General features: G+C 43.0%; 1 protein-coding gene across 2 annotated transcripts in view; it reads right to left on the bottom strand.

Annotated features, from left to right (window-relative positions):
- The window catches only part of LOC137327311 (importin subunit alpha-5), a 54,241-nt gene extending 32,467 nt beyond the window's left edge, over positions 1-21,774 (bottom strand). The window contains exons 1-4 of one of the 2 annotated variants that reach the window (XM_067992988.1): positions 21,673-21,774; positions 7,486-7,627; positions 5,131-5,238; positions 538-637 (exon numbers count right to left, since the gene is read on the bottom strand). In XM_067992988.1, the coding sequence (XP_067849089.1) occupies positions 538-637; positions 5,131-5,238; positions 7,486-7,614 (337 nt within the window). In that variant the 5' untranslated portion in view covers positions 7,615-7,627; positions 21,673-21,774. The remainder of the gene's footprint in view (positions 1-537; positions 638-5,130; positions 5,239-7,485; positions 7,628-21,672) is intronic. The other variant, XM_067992989.1, reaches the window with a different exon arrangement.
- Position 21,775: the final 1 nt, after the last annotated feature.

Raw genomic sequence — 21,775 nt, 5'->3', positions numbered from 1 at the left:
TGCATTTGAACCCCCAAATCTCTGTTCATCCACACCTCTCAATTCTTTTCTATATAATTAATCCCTATGCCCAAGTCCAAATCATTTATATATAACAAGTGGACATAGCACTGACCCCTGGGATACACCACTTCCAATCCTTCTCTAGTCCCATTTATCCTAAAGTTCAGCTAAACTTCATTTACAACCGAACTAATCCATGAGTATAACCTATATTAAGATGCTCAGGATTGTAACTAAATATGAAAACTACAATAAAACCACTGTCCTTTTACATACACAAATAACAATGAATCAATGTTTCACAGATCACTAAATATTGTTATAAAGGCAAAGTGTTACATCATGGAGTACTAACATTATACTTTTACATGTTGTTGAGTTCCCAAATCTTGAACTGGAGCTAGGCAGTATTAACATAAGCTTGAGTTCAGATTGTCACTTCACCATCTCAGATCAAGAAGTGAGTGCATTGTCAATACCATTCAGCACTCAAAAAAATGACAATATTGAATGCTGCACAAACTATATTTTCACCTTTGGAAAGGAGTTTCCGAAATTTCTGGGTAGCAGCCAGCTGCTGTTCAGGAATATTAGAGAAAATCATCTGTACCATATCCGAGGTGATTACTCCAGTCTGTACAAACACAAGGGAGAACACAGAAAATCAGAATCACTAACAACAAAAATCATTCAATCAGCATTCGACAGGACTATTCCCTTCTGTGAGCTAAATTATACTATATTTAAACTGGTCTCAAATTATTCTGTTTCTAGTTCAGAACCACTTTGGTGCAAGACTGATAGTTTAGTTTAGTTTACTACTATTGGAAGAGGAAATATACTGATTTGAATTCACTTGTACTATGGATCTCAGACTAAAGAAAAGATCTTTCCTTTCCATAGAACTGCATCATGTCCTCAGACTATCTGCATTTGACTCAATTAATTGTTTGAGGTGCAGTCACTCTTGTTATGTAGAAAATTACAGCAGAAACTTACATAAAGTCCCAAAAACAGCAAGTGGGATAAATGACCAGTTAAAAAGTCCACCAGAACCAGATTATTTGTTCCATGGGATGTGGGCGTCATGGCAAGGCCAGCATTTGTTACCCATCCCTAATTGCCCTTGAGAAGGTGGTGGTGAGCCACCTTCTTGAACCGCTGCAGTCCATGTGGTGAAGGTTCTCCCACAGTGCTGATAGGTAGGGAGTTCCAGGATTTTGACCCAGCAACTACGAAGCAACGATATATTTCCAAGTTGGGATGGTGTGAGACTTAGAGGGGAACGTGCAGGTGGTGTTGTTCCCATGTGCCTGCTGCCCTTGTCCTTCTAGGTGGTAGAGGTCGTGGGTTTGGGAGGTGCTGTCGAAGAAGCCTTGGCGAGTTGGTTGGTGTTGGATGATGGAACTTCCTGCTCTTTTCAAATAGTGCCATGGAATTCTTTATATTTTTTTTTAGGTGGATGGAGTCTCAGTTTAGTATCTTACCCAAAAGATGGCACCTCCAACAATCCAGCACTATCTCACTAATGTACTGAACTGTCAGCCTAGATTATGTGCCCAAGTCTTGGAGGAACTTGAACTCAGAATCTTTCAGCTCAGAGACAACAGTACTATTAACTTAACCAGGATGACTTGCAGCATCTTCTTAGAAAGTTCATCACAGTGGCACAGTAACCCAATGTATTGCACCATTACAGTAAGGGAGGAGGCTCTATTTCCTATTGTGCAGAATTCTCAGTATCAGCTCCACAGAAGGAAGAAAATACCAGCAACCAACTCAAAATTAGTGTTGGAGACAGCCCAAGAGTATGTCACCTTCCTGTCTGCCCTTTTAGCCTAGTGAGAAAACAGAGGAATTCATACTTTTACCAAAGAAAAGTGCACCAGGTTAGAAAATTACCTCAATTTTCCATCAGAATCAAATACTTTGGTGGGTCCCTCAGTGCTGAGAATGAGGCCTGTAGGAAATTTTAGTTAAAACTTCATGATGTGGAAATTTACTATTCCACATTGCTGCAGTATTTGGTTGCTGCCACTAGAGGCTGTTCCAGGATTCTCAGTGATATATATTCTAACAGGTGTGTCCACTCTGTAGCTCCTGGGCATCATATGGGGCTCAAATTTAGCAGGCCTGCGGGTTCCCAGCGGGTGGTCCTCCGGGAGCGTGGTCAACACGCTCGGCGAAATTAGTGGGTTGCCCACGCGATCGTAGCAGGCAACCCACTAATAGGAATCAATTACCTGCTCCTCCGGGGTCCACGGCGCTGGCCTGCGCGTCGGTCGGGCTGCGCATGCGCAGTACGATCTGTCAGCTGGAGGCTCTCTAGTTAAAGGGGCAGTCCTCCACTGACAGATGCTGCAACCAATGGAACAAATTGCAGCATGGAGCAGGCCAGGGGGAAGGCTGCTCCCAGTTTAATGATGCCTCACCCCAGCTATCATCAAATGGGGTGAGGAGGAGGGGGAGGACACAGATCTTCCCCCCGGCGGGCGGGAGGAAGCGGTCTGCCTCTGCCACCAAGAAGGCCTGGCTCGAGGTGGCAGAGGGGGTCACCTGCGCCACCAACATATCGCCCACCTGCATACAGTGCAGGAGGCGGTCCAATGACCGCAGTAGGTCAGCCGCAGTGAGAACACGAAGTCTTTCCCCTACACTCCATCTGCCACAACACTGCCCCCACCCCACATCTCCTTCGGCACCGCCAACACTATTCTGTCACATCACCCTTCATACCCACTCACACCCCATCCTCATCTTACCTCCACCTACTCACCTCGCCAGTACTCACCCCGCCACTAACACGCAACCCAATCCTCATACAATCTCATTGCTCCATCCCATACTCACCCTCTCGTGCATCTCCCTCACGGCCAGCCTCACTCAACCTGCCACCACCTGTGCTGCAGCCACAGGGCATGCATCACATATGTGCAGTAGGCAGCGTAAGGCAAACGTCTCGTCAGCATGAAGGGGGTGCACAAGGGTGTCTGAGGGTTTGTCATGGGTGTTACCCATATTGAATTTCAGAGCAACAAACAGCACACATTATATTGACACCACCACTGCCATGTCTCCGCGAATCCTGTCCGTTGTGTCCAATAATGCCCGCTCCTGGGTATCACTATGAGGACCCACCACTGATGCCACCCATCGTGTTACTGCAGAGTAGGTGCAGGTGTATTTGCAGGGCTCGTCCGCGCAGACGACTGAGAGACATCGGCGGTGTAGCCGGCTGCACCCTGGAAGGATGCGGAGGAGAAGGTGTGGAGGGCAGTGGTGACTTTGCCAGCGACAGGTAAGCAGTTGGTGCTGGGGCCAGCCAGGAGCAGCTCGGCATGAAAGAGGCTGCAGATCTCCACGACTACATGTCGAGCGAATCTGCGCCTCCCTCTGCACTGCTGCTCGGAGAGGTCCGGGGAGCTGCGCCTCGGTCTGTGGACCCTGTGGCGAGGGTAGTGCCCTCTGCGACGCGTCTCTCTCTGCGGTAGCCCTCCCTCCTGCTGTGCAGGTGGGCGTGCAACAACACCGTGTTGGGGGGATCCACGTCTCTGCGGCGGACGGCGTGGGCTGCGAGGCTGCTGGTGCTGGTCATGCTCTTCGTCCTCCGAGGGTGTCCACGCACCACCCAACTGGCAGGTGTTGGTCTGAGGGGTTGTGCAGGGTAGGTGTGTGGTTCCTCGGACTGGGGCTGCGGTTTCGTGTCGGTCTGTCCTCTGGCTTGGCGGGGGGTGGTGGAGGGCAGGGGTTGCCCTATGTGACGCGGTGGCCTCCTGCGTGGGTGAGGGCTCTCCCCCGTGGAGCGCACCTTGGCACCTGCCACAGGCTGCTGGCTGCAACACGCCTGGTTGGAGGGAGACTGTTTCCCCCAGTGTGGGAAACTCACTGCCTTGAACCTAAAATCCCACACTTCCTCTTTTGACAGCTGCTTCAGCTCATTAACTGACCACAACGAGCAAGGTAAGTACTCTCAAGTGGAACCCCGCTGGCTTTAATTGCCTGCGGGATTCCCACCAGCGGGGCTTGCGCGCGCAGCCCCGCACGTCAGCGCGGTACCCGGAAGTGGCCGGGATTTCGTCGCGATCCGGTCACGTGACCGGATATCTGGATTTTCGGGGCCACCCCGCTGGGAACCCGCCGGAAACGCGATCCTAAAATCGAGCCCATGATCTCCAGCCACAACAAACAGAATTCAAAGACCAGGAAACTTAGTCCTGTTTGCGCTTCTATTTCTTATATTTGCTGGTTTGTCCTGTTTGAATTTCATGGGCCTACAGGTTTGCAGGAGGCTATTTTTAGCACTTTTGCCTCATTTGTGGGTAAATCATAAATCAGATTTATTAGTAACAGCAGTATGAGATACACACAATTCATGGGAACGTGGCATAGGAACTTTTTACGCAAAAACTCCATAAACGCGACTATGTAACCCAAGAAAAAAAAAGCTTAGACATCCCCATATTATAACATAAGAGAAGGAATAGATTATTGGCCCATCAAGTCTGCTGAATCATACGACTACATGCAGGTGATTCCTTTGCATACATTTAGTGTGCTCATAAGGAGACACTGGCTGCAAATCAGTAAGCATAAACTAATATAAGTAAACACTGACAACTTACAAAGATCAGTACATAAATTCCAGTCATAAAATAGCACCTATATACTTAGCTTTTAGGATAGCAGTTCCAAATATTTCCACAAAAATATTTGATTCTACTTTTAAAAGTATACTCAGTTTGAGAGAAATTAAGGAAACACCATTTTTCTTAAAATGTTTAAAACAACATATCTTAAGTCTTCAAAGAGTGTCTCTCAGTAAACATGGCATTTATAATCTGAAGAAGCTGCAAGGTTAACCAAATGATTAATTTTTAGAAGCAGCTGTAGTAAGGAAGTAGTGGTTCCAATTATTTACCAAGCCATCTTCATGGATCCCTCAGTAGACTTCCATACCTACTTTGCTAACTTACTTCAGTAGCAAAGTTTTTGGATGCCGGGGTGGCACTGCCTTTTCAATTATGCTAATCATGATTTAGTGAGGGTGACGTGCAGAAATCTGCAAGCTGTGTCAACTTGCCTTATTGGCTGGAGGGAGCATGGTGCAGCAGATGATATTTTGCTTACCAAAGCCATATCCATGTTTACTTGTGACTCATGGAATCCACTGTCACTCATTACCTCTTCCTCCTCCTCTTCCTGTTCTGTATTTGTGACATTTCTACGTTTGAATAGCTGAAGAAACAGAAAGCAAACATTAAATATACAACTGGGCAGGGGAAAGTAAGGAAGAGAATAAATTAATTTCCTTGTCGCGTTAGTTGAAATATTATCCAATATTTTAGCACTTGGAACACAAGTGTGCAGTATCAGATTCAAATTGCAATCAGATACATAAGCATACAGAATAGCAAATATTAAGAATAAATTTACACAGTTCAACTAAGTTAAGGTATTTACAATTTTATCTTTTAGAAAACTATACATGGACTATTTGTAACGCATGATCACAACTGATTCAGCAAAAACTGCCTCAATGTGGGTCTGTTCTATTTTGGAGCTGAATAAGAGCATACAACTTGAAAATCATAATATTCAGGTGGAATTAAGCAGATGTCAGGTCCACTCAGATCTTCAGTTTATAAAATTTGATACAAACAAGCAAAATCAGAAAAAAAGTGAGAACGTTATAGAAAATACAAACATCTCATTTAAACATAGTTTAACAGACTGGTGTCAACAAAACTAATTACATATTTATCCTTCCCCCTTTTCTTGTATTTAGATTCCCCATATTATGCGCCATTTCTAGCTTCCAGGTGTTGTAAGATGATTTGCTTCTGCCAATGTCAATCTACAACAAACTGTACGGGGGCCCATGAAAGAGCCTTGAGCTACCTTATTTTTCCTCCACTGTCTGTAAAGAAGTGCCAAGTTTGCTTCCCAGACAGTGTACCCATAATTCAGGACTCACCATGTGGGGAATAGTGGACACAAACCCTGATTTACTTCTCCATGATGCTACACAAATGTATGGATCAGCAAGGATATGAGTGATGAGTGAGCACAATTTGGTACGGGATGGATAAGGACATCAGAGTTTTGGATGACTTGAAGCTTAAGGAGGCTGAAAGATGAGAGGCCGGCAAGGACAGCATTAGAATAAATTAAGTCCAGAGCTGACAAAGACATGGATAACGGTTTCAGCAGTAGATGGGCTGAGATAGGGGAAATGGCACATGATATTACAGAGGTAGGAGTAACCAGTCTTTAATGGAAAGGATTTTGAGTTGGAAACTCAGCTTGGCATTGGCTAGGTCGCCGAGTTTGTGAACAGAGACGGCCTGAGACGGTGGCCAAGGAAAGGGAAAGAGTCAATGTCGACAGTACAAAGTTTGTGGCAAAGACCCACGACAATGGCTTTGGTCTTCCGAATGTTTAACTGGAGGAAATTGCGGCTCATCCAAGACCTGATTTGGACAAAGAGTCTAACAGCACAGAGGTAGCGGAGGGGGGCGTCATTAGCATACATGCGGAAGCTGACTCCATGTCTGCAGTTGATGTTGCCAAGGAGCAGAAAGTAGATGAGGAAGAGGAGGGGCAGAGGAAGGTTCCTTGCAAGATTTCCCAAAGTTACATGAGGGGTGGAAAGAAAAGCCAGTGCTAGAGATCCTCTAGCTATGATTGGTTGGGTAAGAGTGGAACCAAGCAAGGGCAGTCCCATCCAGCTGGACAACAAAGGACAGGTATTACAGGAGGTGTGGTCGACCAAGTCAAGGGCAGCAGAAAGGTTAAGGAGGGACAATGCACCATGGTCAGTCACAGAATGTAGTTTTTGGCTTTGGTTAGGGCCATTTCAATGCTTTTGGAGGAAGAGTAACTCGATTGGGAGGATTGGAGCAGGAACTTGTGGGAGAGATGGTTACAGATCTGGAAGGCAATAACATATTCAAGGACTTGAGAGGAGAAGGAAGTTGGAGATAAGCAGTTTTGCAAGGCCAAAGGGATTGCAGGTATTTTTTTTCCCTGAAAGGGAGTGGGACAATACCTGAGCAGAGGAAATTATTTACATTGTCAGCTAGCATGGAATCCAAGATGGGAAATTGTGGGATAGGAGTTTAATGGATAAGGAGTTTGAGGTGGGTCCTATGGACAAGAGAAGCTCAGAAAAGGCAAGGGAGGAAATGGGAAACTAGGGAGAGTCAGGCGTAACCCCACATTTCCTACCAAGTATCAAAGTTTCGACAACACACCACAAACCTCAGTACAGGTATGAATAATTGTGACAGACTTATGACTACATGCAGAAACAATATGGTTTCTTACCAAAGTGATGCTTGCTAATGTGTGACAAAAATTAATTTTTCAGGCAAATGTGTACTTGAAAATAGCTTATTTTGCTTTTTCAGCCATACTTGACAACTAAAACTCCCCCTCCCCCCCAAAGCTAGGCCAACCACAGCAGAAAAGCTGCGACTGTACCTGTTCCTCACGTTTCTGTTTCCGTAATTGCAGCCCTTCCTCTTCCCGTCGCCTTCGCATCTCATCAGGATTGAGAGAGTTGTTTTTGTAGCTTTTCAGCCGGAAATTTTCCTTTCCTGCACTTAACATGGTGTTGGGCAAACTGTGAAAAGACAATTGCAGAAAGATTAACTTCACTTCAATTATATTCATGTATGGCCTCCTTGCTTCTCAAGATAGTGAGCTCAGTGCCATCAACAGTTCTCTTTTAGCAGCTCTATGGAGGAAATGACCTTTAAACGCTAAAACTATAAAGTTAAAAAAATGGAATACTGAGTAACACCAATTAAGAAAAATTCAAGCTAATAAACTCTTAAAAATAGCTGAAATGTGAAAGCAATCAGGTGTATGAAATATCAATGTAAACTGTACTTGTAAGTATTGCTGTTTGTGCACAAAATGGCTGTCAAGTTTGCTGACACAAGTCACTGTACACCAAAAATCATTGCATGAAAGGTCGAAGACATGCAAGATGTTGGATAAATGCACATCTTTCTGTGTTGCTTTCGACTTACATATACTGAGATTTGACATTGAGCACTTAAATTTAAAAAAAGTCTATCCAATTTTCTACCTATACTTGGAACGTTTCTCCCCTTTCATTTCTTTAAGAGCTCCTACTGCATGAAACCGTGGGAATTTGAGGAGCGTCATACAGCAAAGCAGTGAATCTTATGCTAGCTTAGGACTCTTCAAGCATTTACTGAATCAGACCATGAGATAGGAGCAGGAGTAGGCCATTTGGCCCTTTGAGCCTGCTCCGCCATTCAATGAGATCATGGCTGATCTGATTTTTACCTCAACTCCACTTTCCCACCTTTTCCCCATATCCTTTAACTCCCTTGCTGATCAAAAATTTGACTAACTCAGCCTTGAATGTATTCAATGACTCAGCCTCCACAGCTTTTTGGGGTAAAGAATTCCAAAGATTCTGGGAGAAGAAATTCCTCCTCATTTCTGTCTTAAATGGGCGACCTCTTATTCTGAGACTATGCCCCCTAATTTTAGATTCCCCCATGAGGGGTAACATCCTCTCAGCATCTACCCTATCGAATCCCCTCAGAATCTTGTATGTTTCAATAAGATCACCTCTCATTCTTCTAAACTCCAATGAGTATAGACCCAACCTGTTCAATCTTTCCTCATAAGAAAACCTTTCCATACCTGGAATCAACCTAGTGAACCTTCTCTGAACTGCCTCCAATGCAAGTATCTCCTTCCTTAAATAAGGGCACCAGAACTGTATGCAGAACTCCAGGTGTAGTCTCACCAGCACCTTGTACAGTTGTAGCATGACTTCCCTGCTTTTATACGCCATCCCCCTAGAAATAAAGACTGATGTCGAGACATTTCTCTTTCTGCTGTGCTCAAGAGAATTCTGATTGCTCCAGCATACCGCTGGTTGGCAAGGTGTTCCCCAATTTCATCTGCTCCACAAGAGCAGATTAAATTGGGGACATAGCTGCTAGACTGGGCCTGCGGCAGGTGGTGAGCGAACCAACACGAGGGAAAAACTTACTTGACCTCGTCCTCACCAATCTACCTGTCGCAAATGCATCTGTCCATGACAGTATTGGTAGGAGTGACCACCGCACAGTCCTCGTGGAGATGAAATCCCGTCTTCGCACTGAGGACACCATCCAACGTGTTGTGTGGCACTACCACCGTGCTAAATGGGATAGATTCAGAACAGATCTAGCAGCTCAAAACTGGGCATCCATGAGGCGCTGTGGGCCATCAGCAGCAGCAGAATTGTATTCCAGCACAATCTGTAACCTCATGGCCCGGCATATTCCTCACTCTACCATTACCAACAAGCCAGGGGATCAACCCTGGTTCAATGAGGAGTGTAGAAGAGCATGCCAGGAGCAGCACCAGGCGTACCGAAAAATGAGGTGTCAACCTGGTGAAGCTACAACTCAGGACTACATGCATGCTAAACAGCGGAAGCAACATGCTATAGACAGAGCTAAGCGATTCCACAACCAACGGATCAGATCAAAGCTCTGCAGTCCTGCCACATCCAGTCGTGAATGGTGGTGGACAATTAAACAACTAACGGGAGGAGGAGGCTCTGCAAACATCCCCATCCTCAATGATGGCGGAGTCCAGCACGTGAGTGCAAAAGACAAGGCTGAAGCGTTTGCAACCATCTTCAGCCAGAAGTGCCGAGTGGATAATCCATCTCAGCCTCCTCCCGATATCCCCACCATCACGGAAGCCAGTCTTCGGCCAATTCGATTCACTCCACGTGATATCAAGAAACGGCTGAGTGCACTGGGTACAGCAAAGGCTATGGGCCCCGACAACATCCCAGCTGTAGTGCTGAAGACTTGTGCTCCAGAACTAGCTGCGCCTCTAGCCAAGCTGTTCCAGTACAGCTACAACACTGGCATCCACCCGACAATGTGGAAAATTGCCCAGGTATGTCCTGTCCACAAAAAGCAGGACAAATCCAAATCCGGCCAATTACCGCCCCATCAGTCTACTCTCAATCATCAGCAAAGTGATGGAAGGTGTCGTCGACAGTGCTATCAAGCGGCACTTACTCACCAATAACCTGCTCACCGATGCTCAGTTTGGGTTCCGCCAGGACCACTCGGCTCCAGACCTCATTACAGCCTTGGTCCAAACATGGACAAAAGAGCTGAATTCCAGAGGTGAGGTGAGAGTGACTGCCCTTGATATCAAGGCAGCATTTGACCGAGTGTGGCACCAAGGAGCCCTAGTAAAATTGAAGTCAATGGGAATCAGGGGGAAAACTTTCCAGTGGCTGGAGTCATACTTAGCACAAAGGAAGATGGTAGTGGTTGCTGGTGGCCAATCATCTCAGCCCCAGGACATTGCTGCAGGAGTTCCTCAAGGCAGTGTCCTAGGCCCAACCATCTTCAGCTGCTTCATCAATGACCTTCCCTCCATCATAAGGTCAGAAATGGGGATGTTCACTGATGATTGCACAGTGTTCAGTTCCATTCGCAACCCCTCAGATATTGAAGCAGTCCGAGCCCGCATGCAGCAAGACCTTGGCAAGTAACATTCGTGCCAGCCAAGTGCCAGGCAATGACCATCTCCAACAAGAGAGAGTCTAACCACCTCCCCTTGACATTCAATGGCATTACCATCGCCGAATCCCCCACCATCAACATCCTGGGGGTCACCATTAACCAGAAACTTAACTGGACCAGCCATATAAATACTGTGGCTACGAGAGCAGGTCAGAGGCTGGGTATTCTGCGGCGAGTGACTCACCTCCTGACTCCCCAAAGCCTTTCCACCATCTACAAGGCACAAGTCAGGAGTGTGATGGAATACTCTCCACTTGCCTGGATGAGTGCAGCTCCAACAACAGGCAAGAAGCTCGACACCATCCAAGATAAAGCAGCCCGCTTGATTGGCACCCCATCCACCACCCTAAACATTCACTCCCTTCACCACCGGCGCACTGTGGCTGCAGTGTGCACCATCCACAGGATGCACTGCAGCAACTCGCCAAGGCTTCTTCGACAGCACCTCCCAAACCCGCGACCTCTACCACCTAGAAGGACAAGGGCAGCAGGCGCATGGGAACACCACCTGCACGTTCCCCTCCAAGTCACACACCATCCCGACTTGGAAATATATCGCCGTTCCTTCATTGTCGCTGGGTCAAAATCCTGGAACTCCCTTCCTAACAGCACTGTGGGAGAACCGTCACCACACGGACTGCAGCGGTTCAAGAAGGCGGCTCACCACCACCTTCTCAAGGGCAATTAGGGATGGGCAATAAATGCCGGCCTTGCCAGCGACGCCCACATCCCGTGAACGAATAAAAAAAAAGTGCTTCCACTTTCTTTCAGTCAGACTCAGGACTCAGGGGCTAGGAGATGTACTTCAGAATGGGGAAGCCAGAAACATTTGCAATTCAAATCCAGATGAAAAAAAAATCAATGGATAAACTGACTTTTAAAATCAGAGGATAATGAAAGACAAAAAAAGTGGAAGAGAACAAAAAAGATAATTTTCTGGGGGGGGAGGGGGCAGGGGGCGGGGAGAAGAGGGAGAGAAAAATCAAAAATAAAGTGCTAGATGCAATCTAATAAAGCATTTTGTTTACAAGAAAGATAGACTTGCATTTAAGGATACACACAAATGCATGGTTCCCTTTGGACATGGGAATCATTTATAAATTTCTGATTAAATTAACAGTACTTGAGTTAGATGATCTCAGTCCGACAGGCAGTAGGAGAACTATAATTGACCTCAATGTCTATAGGCTCCTTTTTTTAAAAAAAGGGGGGGGGGGCAGGGTGAGAAAGAGACAGGACAGATTAGCCACAGTTCCCGCTCCTGATCATTACTCAGTGGCCTTGTTGGAAAACTTACTTGGATCTTGTACATATCAATGTCAGAGGAGCAGATAGGTTTTGGCTTGACAATAATGTTTCTCCCTCAGTCAAATATCACACCACATTCATCACCTAAGTTCACACATGAAGAACGAACACTTTGGCAAGGTACCAAAGGGCAGCCAGGGCTAATGGATCAGGCGAGGAAGGGAGATAAATAATGCAGCTCCTAGAGCTGCGTTATGTATTGATATAAGAATTAAGTTTGTTGGTGAGGTGTATAAAGCTGACAAACCCATATGAAAACCATTACTGGAGGGCAGGTGCATGGGGAAAGAGAATCATTGAAAATCTGCATTCACACTTCCTGTTTCCCAAATCCCAGTGTCACGGTATTCCATCTTGCCAGTATTCAATCACTGCATTACAAAATACCAATATTGTATTGGTATTTATAGCCCTGACAATTTAATTACCCCTCAGAAAAAGGCTCGAGTACCTTTTTACCCATTCTATTATTCCTAATCCGCACAGTTGTCACAATATACAATTATAAATGTAACACACATGCTAGGGAGGAAAATTTAAGAGTCCAAAGTGACACTGTTATTCAAGAACACTTTTTTAAGCATGAATGAATACAGACCATTAAATGAACTGATGGTATGCTGTGGTAATGATTTTGAATTTAACTCAAGTGATTAACATTGTTGCAGTCATGTTAGGACTGGGGCAAGTCGCCAATAAAATGCAGCTAAATACTGTAGTCTATAATGTTCAACTGATAAGAGTTTTGCTTAATTACCGTCACTTCACGGAGAAGTTTAAGTGTTTGTTTGTGAAGTGTTATATGTGATTGCTTACTTATAAAAAGAATAGAATCATTGAATGATACAGCCCATCATGCCTGTGTCGGCTCTTTGACAGAGCTATCTAATTAGTCCTATTCCCCTGCCCCTTGTTCTGCAATTTTATCCCCTTTCGAGTATTTATCCAATTCCCTCTTGAAAGTTATTACTGAATCTGCTTCCCACCATCCTTTCTGGCAGTGCATTCCAGATCATAACAACTCACTGCCTAAAAAAAAAATTCTCATCTCACTCTGATTTATTTTAATTTATTTCTTTTAAGGAATTAAATAAATTAAAGAGCATTGATGTCATATTAATTGCATATGGTTTGTTGGTTTAAAAAAAACAGAAAAATCTGGAAATACTCAGGTTAGGCAACATTTGTGGAGAAACCCAAGTTAGTTAGTCAACGTTTCAGATCTAAGACCCTCCTCAGAACCCTTGGATGGAACGATTCCTTTCCTCCTGCTATACTTCCTTACTTAACATGTTTTGCAATCCCAACCACCGAATCATAAATGCACATACGAATACATCAGAGAACATTGATGACATCACTTCAGTAAAGACAAATCCACATAGTATTGCACTAACAGAAATAGCTACTTTTAGGGATACGGGAGCTTTCTAGAGAATACAAAGTACACAAGAGATTATGAAAATTGAAGCCTTTCTATCCTTTCAGTAATGTCTCGAATAGTTTCTTTCCCCTACTTTAGTTTTGTCTTTCCCTGCACTGAGTATAAGGAATAAATTAAATGAACTACAGGTTCAAATTCAAATTGGAGGGTATGACATGATAGCTATTACTGAGACTTGGCTGCAGGATGGTCAGGATTGGGTACTAAATATACCAGGTTTTAAGGTCTACAGGAGAGATAGGGAAAATGGAAGAGGGGGAGGAGTAGCCTTAATGACTAGAGATGAAATCACTTCAATGAAAAAGGGGGATATAACGAGAGGTAAGCAGCCAACAGAGACCTTATGGGTTGAATTGAGAAATAGGAAAGGATCCAAGACTATAGTGGGAGATGTATATAGGAACCCTGGCAGCAGCTCTAAAGTGCTAGATTGTATAAATGCAGAGATTAGACAAGTGTGTAAGAAAGGCATAGTGGTCTTAATGGGGGACTTTAACCTTCACATAGATTGGGAAAAGCAGACTAGCAACTGTCAGAAAGGTAGTGAATTTCTTGAGTGTGTCCGGGATAGTTTTCTACAGCACTATGTCCTAGAGGCAACAAGGGGGCAAGCCATACTAGATTTAGTAATGAACCAGATTTAGTTAACGGCTTCACTGTGCGTGAACATCTATCTAATAGTGATCATAACATGATCGCGTTCAATGTAGTGTTTGAAAGGGAAAAAAGTGAATCAGCTGCTAAGATCCTAGACTTGGGCAAGGCCGACTTCAATGGGATGAGACAGAGACTGTCCACAGTAAACTGGGCAAATCTGTTAATGGGTAAAACGACTGATGATCAGTGGGAAATGTTTAAAGAAACATTTAACGAGATACAGAACCGGTTTATACCCCTGAGGGGCAAGAACTCTACTTGCCAAACAAAACAGCCATGGACAACTAAAGAGGTAAGGGACAGTATAAGACATAAGGAAAGGGCAAACAAAAAGGCAAAAAATAGCACAGATCCTGGCGAATGGGAAAGATACAAAGATCAACAAAGGGTCACAAAACAGATAGTAAGGGCTATGAAAAGAAACTCGCAAGGGATATCAAAACCAATACGAAGAACTTTTATAGTTATATTAGGAAAAAGAGGGTGGTCAGGAGCAGTGTTGGCCCCTTAAAAACTGAAAGTGGGGATATTGTCATTGACAATGGGGAAATGGCGGACATGTTGAACAATTACTTTGCGTCAGTATTTACAGTCGAAAAAGAGGTTAACATGCCTGAAATCCCAAGAAAACTTATACTGAATCGGGGACAGGGACTCGATAAAATTAACATAAGTAATGCAACAGTAATGAAGAAAATAATAACACTAAAGAGTAACAAATCCCCAGGGCCAGATGGTTTCCATCCCAGGGTTTTAAAGGAAGTAGGTGAGCACATTGCGGATGCCCTAACTATAATCTTTCAAAGTTCTCTAGATTCAGGAACTGTCCCTCTAGATTGGAAAATTGCACATATCACTCTCCTTTTTAAGAAAGGAGAGAGAGGGAAACCGGGGAATTATAGACCAGTTAGCCTAACATCTGTTGTGGGGAAAATGCTGGAGTCTATAATTAAGGATAGGGTACTGAACACCTCGAGAATTTTCAGTTAATCAGAGAGAGCCAGCATGGATTTGTGAAAGGTAGGTCGTGCCTGACAAACCTGATTGAATTTTTTGAAGAGGTGACTAAAGTAGTGGACAGGGGAATGTCAATGGATGTTATTTATATGGACTTCCAGAAGGCATTTGATAAGGTCCCACATAAGAGACTGTTATCTAAGATAGAAGCCCATAGAATCGAGGGAAAAGTACGGACTTGGTTAGGAAATTGGCTGAGCGAAAGGCGACAGAGAGTAGGGATAATGGGTAAGTACTCACATTGGCAGGATGTGACTAGTGGGGTCCCGCAGGGATCTGTCTTGGGGCCTCAATTATTCACAATATTTATTAACGACTTATTCGAAGGCATAGAAAGTCTCCTATCTCAGTTTGCCGATGACACAAAGATTGGTGGCATTGTAAGCAGTGTAGATGAAAACATAAAATTACAAAGCGATATTGACAGATTAGGTGAATGGGCAAAATTGTGGCAAATGGAATTCAATGTAGGCAAATGTGAGGTCATCCACTTTGGATCAAAAAAGGATAGAACAGGGTATTTTCTAAATGGTAAAAAGTTAAAAAGAGTGGATTTCCAAAGGGACTTAGGGGTTCAGGTACATAGATCATTGAAGTGTCATGAACAGGTGCAGAAAATAATCAAGAAGGCAAATGGAATGTTGGCCTTTATATCTAGAGGACTGGAGTACAAGGGGGCAGAAGTTATGCTGCAGCTATACAAAACCCTGGTTAGACCGCACCTGGAGTACTGTGAGCAGTTCTGGGCACCGCACCTTCGGAAGGACATATTGGCCTTGGAGGGAGTGCAGCGTAGGTTTACTAGAATGATACCAGGACTTCAAGGGTTAAGTTACGAGGAGAGATTACACAAGTTGGGGTTGTATTCTCTAGAGTTTAGAAGGTTAAGGGGTGATCTGATCGAAGTTTAAGATATTATGGGGAACAGATAGGGTGGATAGAGAGAAACTATTTCCGCTGGTTGGGGATTTTAGGAGTCGGGGGCACAGTCTAAAAATTAGAGCCAGACCTTTCAGGAGCGAGATTAGAAAACATTTCTACACACAAAGGGTTGTAGAATTTGGAACTCTCTTCCGCAAACGGCAATTGATACTAGCTCAATTGCTAAATTTAAATCTGAGATAGATAGCTTTTTGGCAACCAAAGGTATTAAGGGATATGGGCCAAAGGTGGGTATATGGAGTTAGATCACAGATCAGCCATGATCTTATCAAATGGCGGAGCAGGCACGAGGGGCTGAATGGCCTACTCCTGTTCCTATCCCCAGCCCTTTTCTCTCTTTGCACATCTTAAAATGCTCTCATCCATGCCACTTTGAATGAAAAGTATACCTTAAAAAAAAGTCCCAAAACAAAAACTTCCCACACTTATGTAATTACCAAGATTGTACAACATACCAATTGTTTTCCCAATCCAATGTTCTACCGGCTGAAGGTGGCGGTGACACATTGGGGTATGCTCCTACCAAGAGCTGACTAGTCCCTCATGTACTCCTTTTAGATCACCACTGTGAAATTAGGGCATGCACAACAAAGTCATCAGAAGCAGCAGCTCAAACTTTCAGCTTTCACCATGGTACCATCCAATTTGGGGGTGAGGCAAGAAGAAAACAGACTATTTGCAAATCTACTGATGTACTGAATTCCACTCGAGTTTATGGTTAGGATAACTAAAACTGCTGTTATATTTTACTAGTGGCATCAGCTCCTGATGCATGGATTTTGAGCAGCCGGCTGCAATCTGAAAGCAAACTTGGGAGATTTGTTACGGTTGGCAGCACAGGTGATCTGTTTAAATATTCACATAGCAAAATGAAAATTCTGGCTTAAATGACAAATTCTCTCATTAGTAAATGCTTTTCAATGGAATGGTTGTTGTCTAATTTCCAAAGGCAGTTTTATCTGCTCGATTAAAAATCATAATAGTAACAATGGTTTAGGAAAGAAACCCTGGCTAAGGAATGCTGATGTACAGAAAAACACATCAAGATCAAACTTTTCATCATTTTTTAATGGCTGTCAAATAAAAGCCACATCAATACTGGTATAATGTCACAGAGACAAAGTAATACCATAATGTAGATTCAATTAATTTTTCTCTTTAAGCTACAAAAACTAATTTAAAAATTCAACTATAAACCTCCAACATGTGTATCAAATATAATATATCACAGTTAACTATGACATGTCACTGCTATGACATATATTGTGCCATTTACTGCTGACCATATATTCCAAATAGGATACCAAGTGACAGTCTCAAGTGAATTATAAATGGAATAATGGTGGTATTGTATTGTTACTCTTTTTCTTTATATTGATACCCACTTTGACCAATATTGTAAAATGGAATTATTACAGCAGCATAGATTATTTTAATGAGATGAAAACTCAACAAGCTCGAACAATGTGGAGCAGCAATCAAAGCAAATAGAATGCTCAAATATATAGCCAAAACAATAGAGAAGTTGTTGTAGGAAGTCATGTTCGTACAGTACAGTACAATGCTGTATCTGGCAGGAGAGGTTCCCTTGAAAAGAGTGACAAAAATGAAGAGGGAAGGGAAGAACAGGTAGAGGTCTAGAGCTCAGATATCTAATTACTTTCACAAAGAGGCAGCTAATGGGTTTAAAAATAGCCTGTTCAGAAATATTTAAAACACAAGCTCAAAATAGCCAAAAAATATGCAATAAATTGGCTTTATCAGGCAATATTACATTTTAACTTTCTTGTCCTATGATCATGGACATCCGTCTAAAATCTTATCCAAGTGCCTATTCTTCATCTATGAACCTAGACAGCAAGTGTGCAGCAATTTTTTTTTACTCTGAGGCACATCATAGCTGAACCAAAACTTGTTCTCAACCAACATCTACAGACAATCACTTCTAGCAGAAGTCACTAAACAACCATCAAGGATATCTCAAATGTTTTGCCCTGCATACATCTGGGACAATGAGGCCAATTCCCAACACATACTGGAAACCCTGCCAAGATCAACTCACTCAGACCATGGATTGAACCTGCCTGCCACATGTGGGTCAGTACCATACTAGACTTTGAATTTCTTTCTCTACTACATAAAAGATGGATGTAAAAGATCCTATGTCATTATTTGAAGAGCAAGGGGTTCCCCCAGTGTTCTGGCCAACATTCAACCCTCAAACACCATCACCGCAAAAGTGGTCAATTATCTAATTTGCTGTTTGCGAGGCCTTTCTGTGCACAAACTGGCTGCTGTGTGCGCCTACAAAACAACATAGTTCTATGGATTCCCAATTGCTTTTTCTCCCTCTTCTTGTTAGAGGTCAATAAAGCAAACTATAATTGCAAATGAAAAAAGGTTATTTTCCTTCTATTATGCAATCAAAACAGATCTCTACCAGTTAATGGGCCTATCTTTCGGATGAGACGTTAAACTGAGGCCCCATCAGCCATCTCAAGTAGACGTAAAAGATCCCATGGCACTATTTCGAAGAAGAACAAGGGAGTTCTCCCCAGTCCTGACCAATATTTATCCCTCAACCAACATCAAAAATAGATTATCTGGTCATTGTCACATTGCTGCTTGTGGGACCTTGTGGTGTGCAAATTGGCAGCATTTCTTACACTACAACTGTGACTACACTTCAAAAGTACTTCATTGGATGTAAAGCACTTTGGGACATCCTGAGGTTGTGAAAGGCCCTATATAAATGCAAGTCTTTCTTTGTTATGAGGCTAGGCTAGGCTTTGCGTGAAACGAACGTGGGAGATGACTTTCTCGCCAGTATTTTATCATCAACAAGTTTCATGTTTTCCCTTTATGAAACCCATAGGGACAGAACTATTATGAAACCGAATTTAAAATGTCGTCTTTTCATCTTAATTAAATCTATCCTTACATCAAATGTCTAACCTTTCTCTTACAAATCTAGTAAGCAACATGAATTTTACTATCTCCCTGTCTGAAGATCTGTCTATCTTGCCTACTATTACAAGTTTAGGGGCTTATCGTAAATATTCTCTTCGACACAGTACCAATGGCACTCCTGCAAGTAGCCGTGGCATCTTAATTTTAGGGGTGTGCCCATAACTTCCCTAAAAATAAATGGGAATGGAGATTGTTCTGAGCCATATTAACTACTACAAACCTACTGGGAAAGGGCACATCCTTACTAGACAAAGTGGTTCATATTTAAAATTAGAACAGTACTAAGTAGTAGGGAAGTATATTTTAATATTGTTTTACGCATTACCTCTTCCTCCTAAAACATTCCTTTTTAAAAATAAATTCTGATTAGAAAAATTATTTACACTGCTACAATACAGTATACCTTAAGGATAACTGACCTATTGGGTCAGATGCTGACCCTGACTGAAACTTTGTTCACAACAGACAGGTATTCAGTCACCAATGATACGTGCTAACATAACAGGAAAATTAGGATGCACTTTGGCTCTCAGATGGCAACTGGAAGCTGACATTCATTCCCAGACAAATACTGTTGTGGTGAGTGGCATGAAAACTATTTTGTAACGGATCCACTTTCTCTATACTCCCTGTAATCGTATCTAATAATATTGTATAATCTTGTTATGACAGTATAGTGAAACCTATCTGGATGATCCTGATACAACCTGATATATACTGCAATGGAGGGTACCATCTTAGATCAGTCCCAAAGGTGGTAGGAACATAGGAACAGGAGTACACCATTTAGCCCATCGAGCCTGTTTCGCTATTCAATGAGATCATGGCTGATCTCTGACCTAACTCCATATACCTGCCGTGGCCCCATATCCCTTAATACCTTCAGTTAACAAAAATCTATCAATCTCAGATTTAAAATTAACAAACAAGCTAGCATCAACTGCTGTTTGCAAACTTCTACCACCCTTTGCATGTAGAAGTGTTTCCTAACTTCACTCCTGGCTCTAATTTTTAGGCTATGTCCTTTAGTCCTAGGCTCCCCAACCAGCAGAAATAGTTTCTCTCTATCTACCCTATCAGTTACCCATAACATCTTGAAAACTTCGATCAAATCACCCCTTAAACTTCTAAATTCCAGGGACTACAACCCTGGTTTGTGTAGTCTCTCCTCATAATTTAACCCTTGGAGTCCAAGTATCAAATTGGTAAATCTACACTGCATTCCCTCTAAAGTCAACACATCCTTCCTAAGGTGCAGTGCCCAGAACTGAACACAGTACTCCAGGTGCGGTCTAACCAGGGCTTTGTATAGCTGTAGCATAACTTCTACCCCCTTGTATTCTCGTCCTCTCGGTAGAAAGGCCAGCATTCCATTAGTCTTTTTGATTATTTTCTGTACCTGCCCATTTTAATGATCTATGTGCATGGACCCCTAAGTCTCTTTGGACCTCCACTGTTTCGAGCTTTTCACAATTTAGAAAGTACTCTATCCTTTTTAGGTCCAAAGTGGATGACCTCACACTTGCCTACGTTCAAATCCATTTGCCACAGTTTTGCCCATTCACGTAATCTATTAATATATCTGTCATTTTATATTTCCATCTACACTGCTTACATTGCTGCCTATCTTTGTGTCATCGGCCAACTTGGATATGTGGCTCTCTAACCAGTCATCTAAGTCATTAATAAATAGTGAATAGTTGAGGGCCCAACACAGATCTCTGTGGGACACCACTAGTCACATCCTGCCAATTTGAGTACCTGCCCATTATCCCTACTCTGTCTCCTGCCACTCAGCCAATTTCCTAACCAGGTCAATAATTTACCCTCAATTCCATGAGCTTCAACTTTAGCTGACAGTCTCTTATGAGTGACTTTATCAAATGCCTTCTGGAAGTCCATACAAACAACATCCATAGACATTCCCCTGACACTATTTTAGTCACCTCTTCAAAAAATTCAATCAGGTTTGTCAGGCATAACCGACCTTTTACAAATCCCTGCAGGCTCTCTCTAATCAGCTGAAAATTTTCAAGGTGTTCAGTCACTCTATCCTTAATTATAGGCTCTAGTAATTTCCCAACAACAGATGTTAAGCTAACAGGTCTATAATTCCCTGGTTTCCTTCTCTCACCCTTCTTAAATAGCTTAGACACACGTGCAATTCTCCAATCTAAAGCAACGGTTCCTGAATCGAGAGAACTTTGGAAGATTATAGTTAGCGTAATTATGGACAAGTTTTACAAATTGTACTTTTAGCTGCTATCACAAGAAATTATATATAATATAATGTCATAGTAACTGCTTTAAATTAAATTCAGATAGAGAACCGTTTATTTATATAACTACATTTTAAGTCATATTTGTCGACTTAACAGGAATAAATGCGTCAAAATTACTAAAAAGCTCCTCTCAGGATAAGAACTGAATTCTGACACTCCCCATCTTCAACAAAATAATCTAGAAAAATCTAAATGGCTTACCGAATGCACCGTTATTACATACGAATAATAGCCAGAAGCCTAGGGTCGGAGACCTTCTCAGAGCCACCCTCACCAGCTTTGTAATCAGTTTATATTTATGGCAATCCTTTGGCTTCCATCTACTTTAGGCCCCTGTCGGAGTTTTAACACCTCACGCCATTCAATAGCAGCAGTATTTAAAATAATTCGACTTTCACCATCACACTGCTTATACTGACTTTTACTTGACACATTAAAACAATGTAAAACAGCCGCAGCTTACCGGCTATTCCCTTCTCTTAATTTCAATGATGTTATCGGTATTTCTCCTGATAGCCGCGTTCTCTCCCTTTCACCTCCCGGCGGTTTCAGAACCCCAGGGCCAC

The sequence above is a fragment of the Heptranchias perlo genome, chromosome 11 (assembly GCF_035084215.1).
Source record: "Heptranchias perlo isolate sHepPer1 chromosome 11, sHepPer1.hap1, whole genome shotgun sequence".
In the NCBI taxonomy this organism is placed as follows: Eukaryota; Metazoa; Chordata; class Chondrichthyes; order Hexanchiformes; family Hexanchidae; genus Heptranchias; species Heptranchias perlo.
Note: the sequence above shows the minus strand (reverse complement) of the source record. Positions and strands in the feature narration are given on the sequence as shown.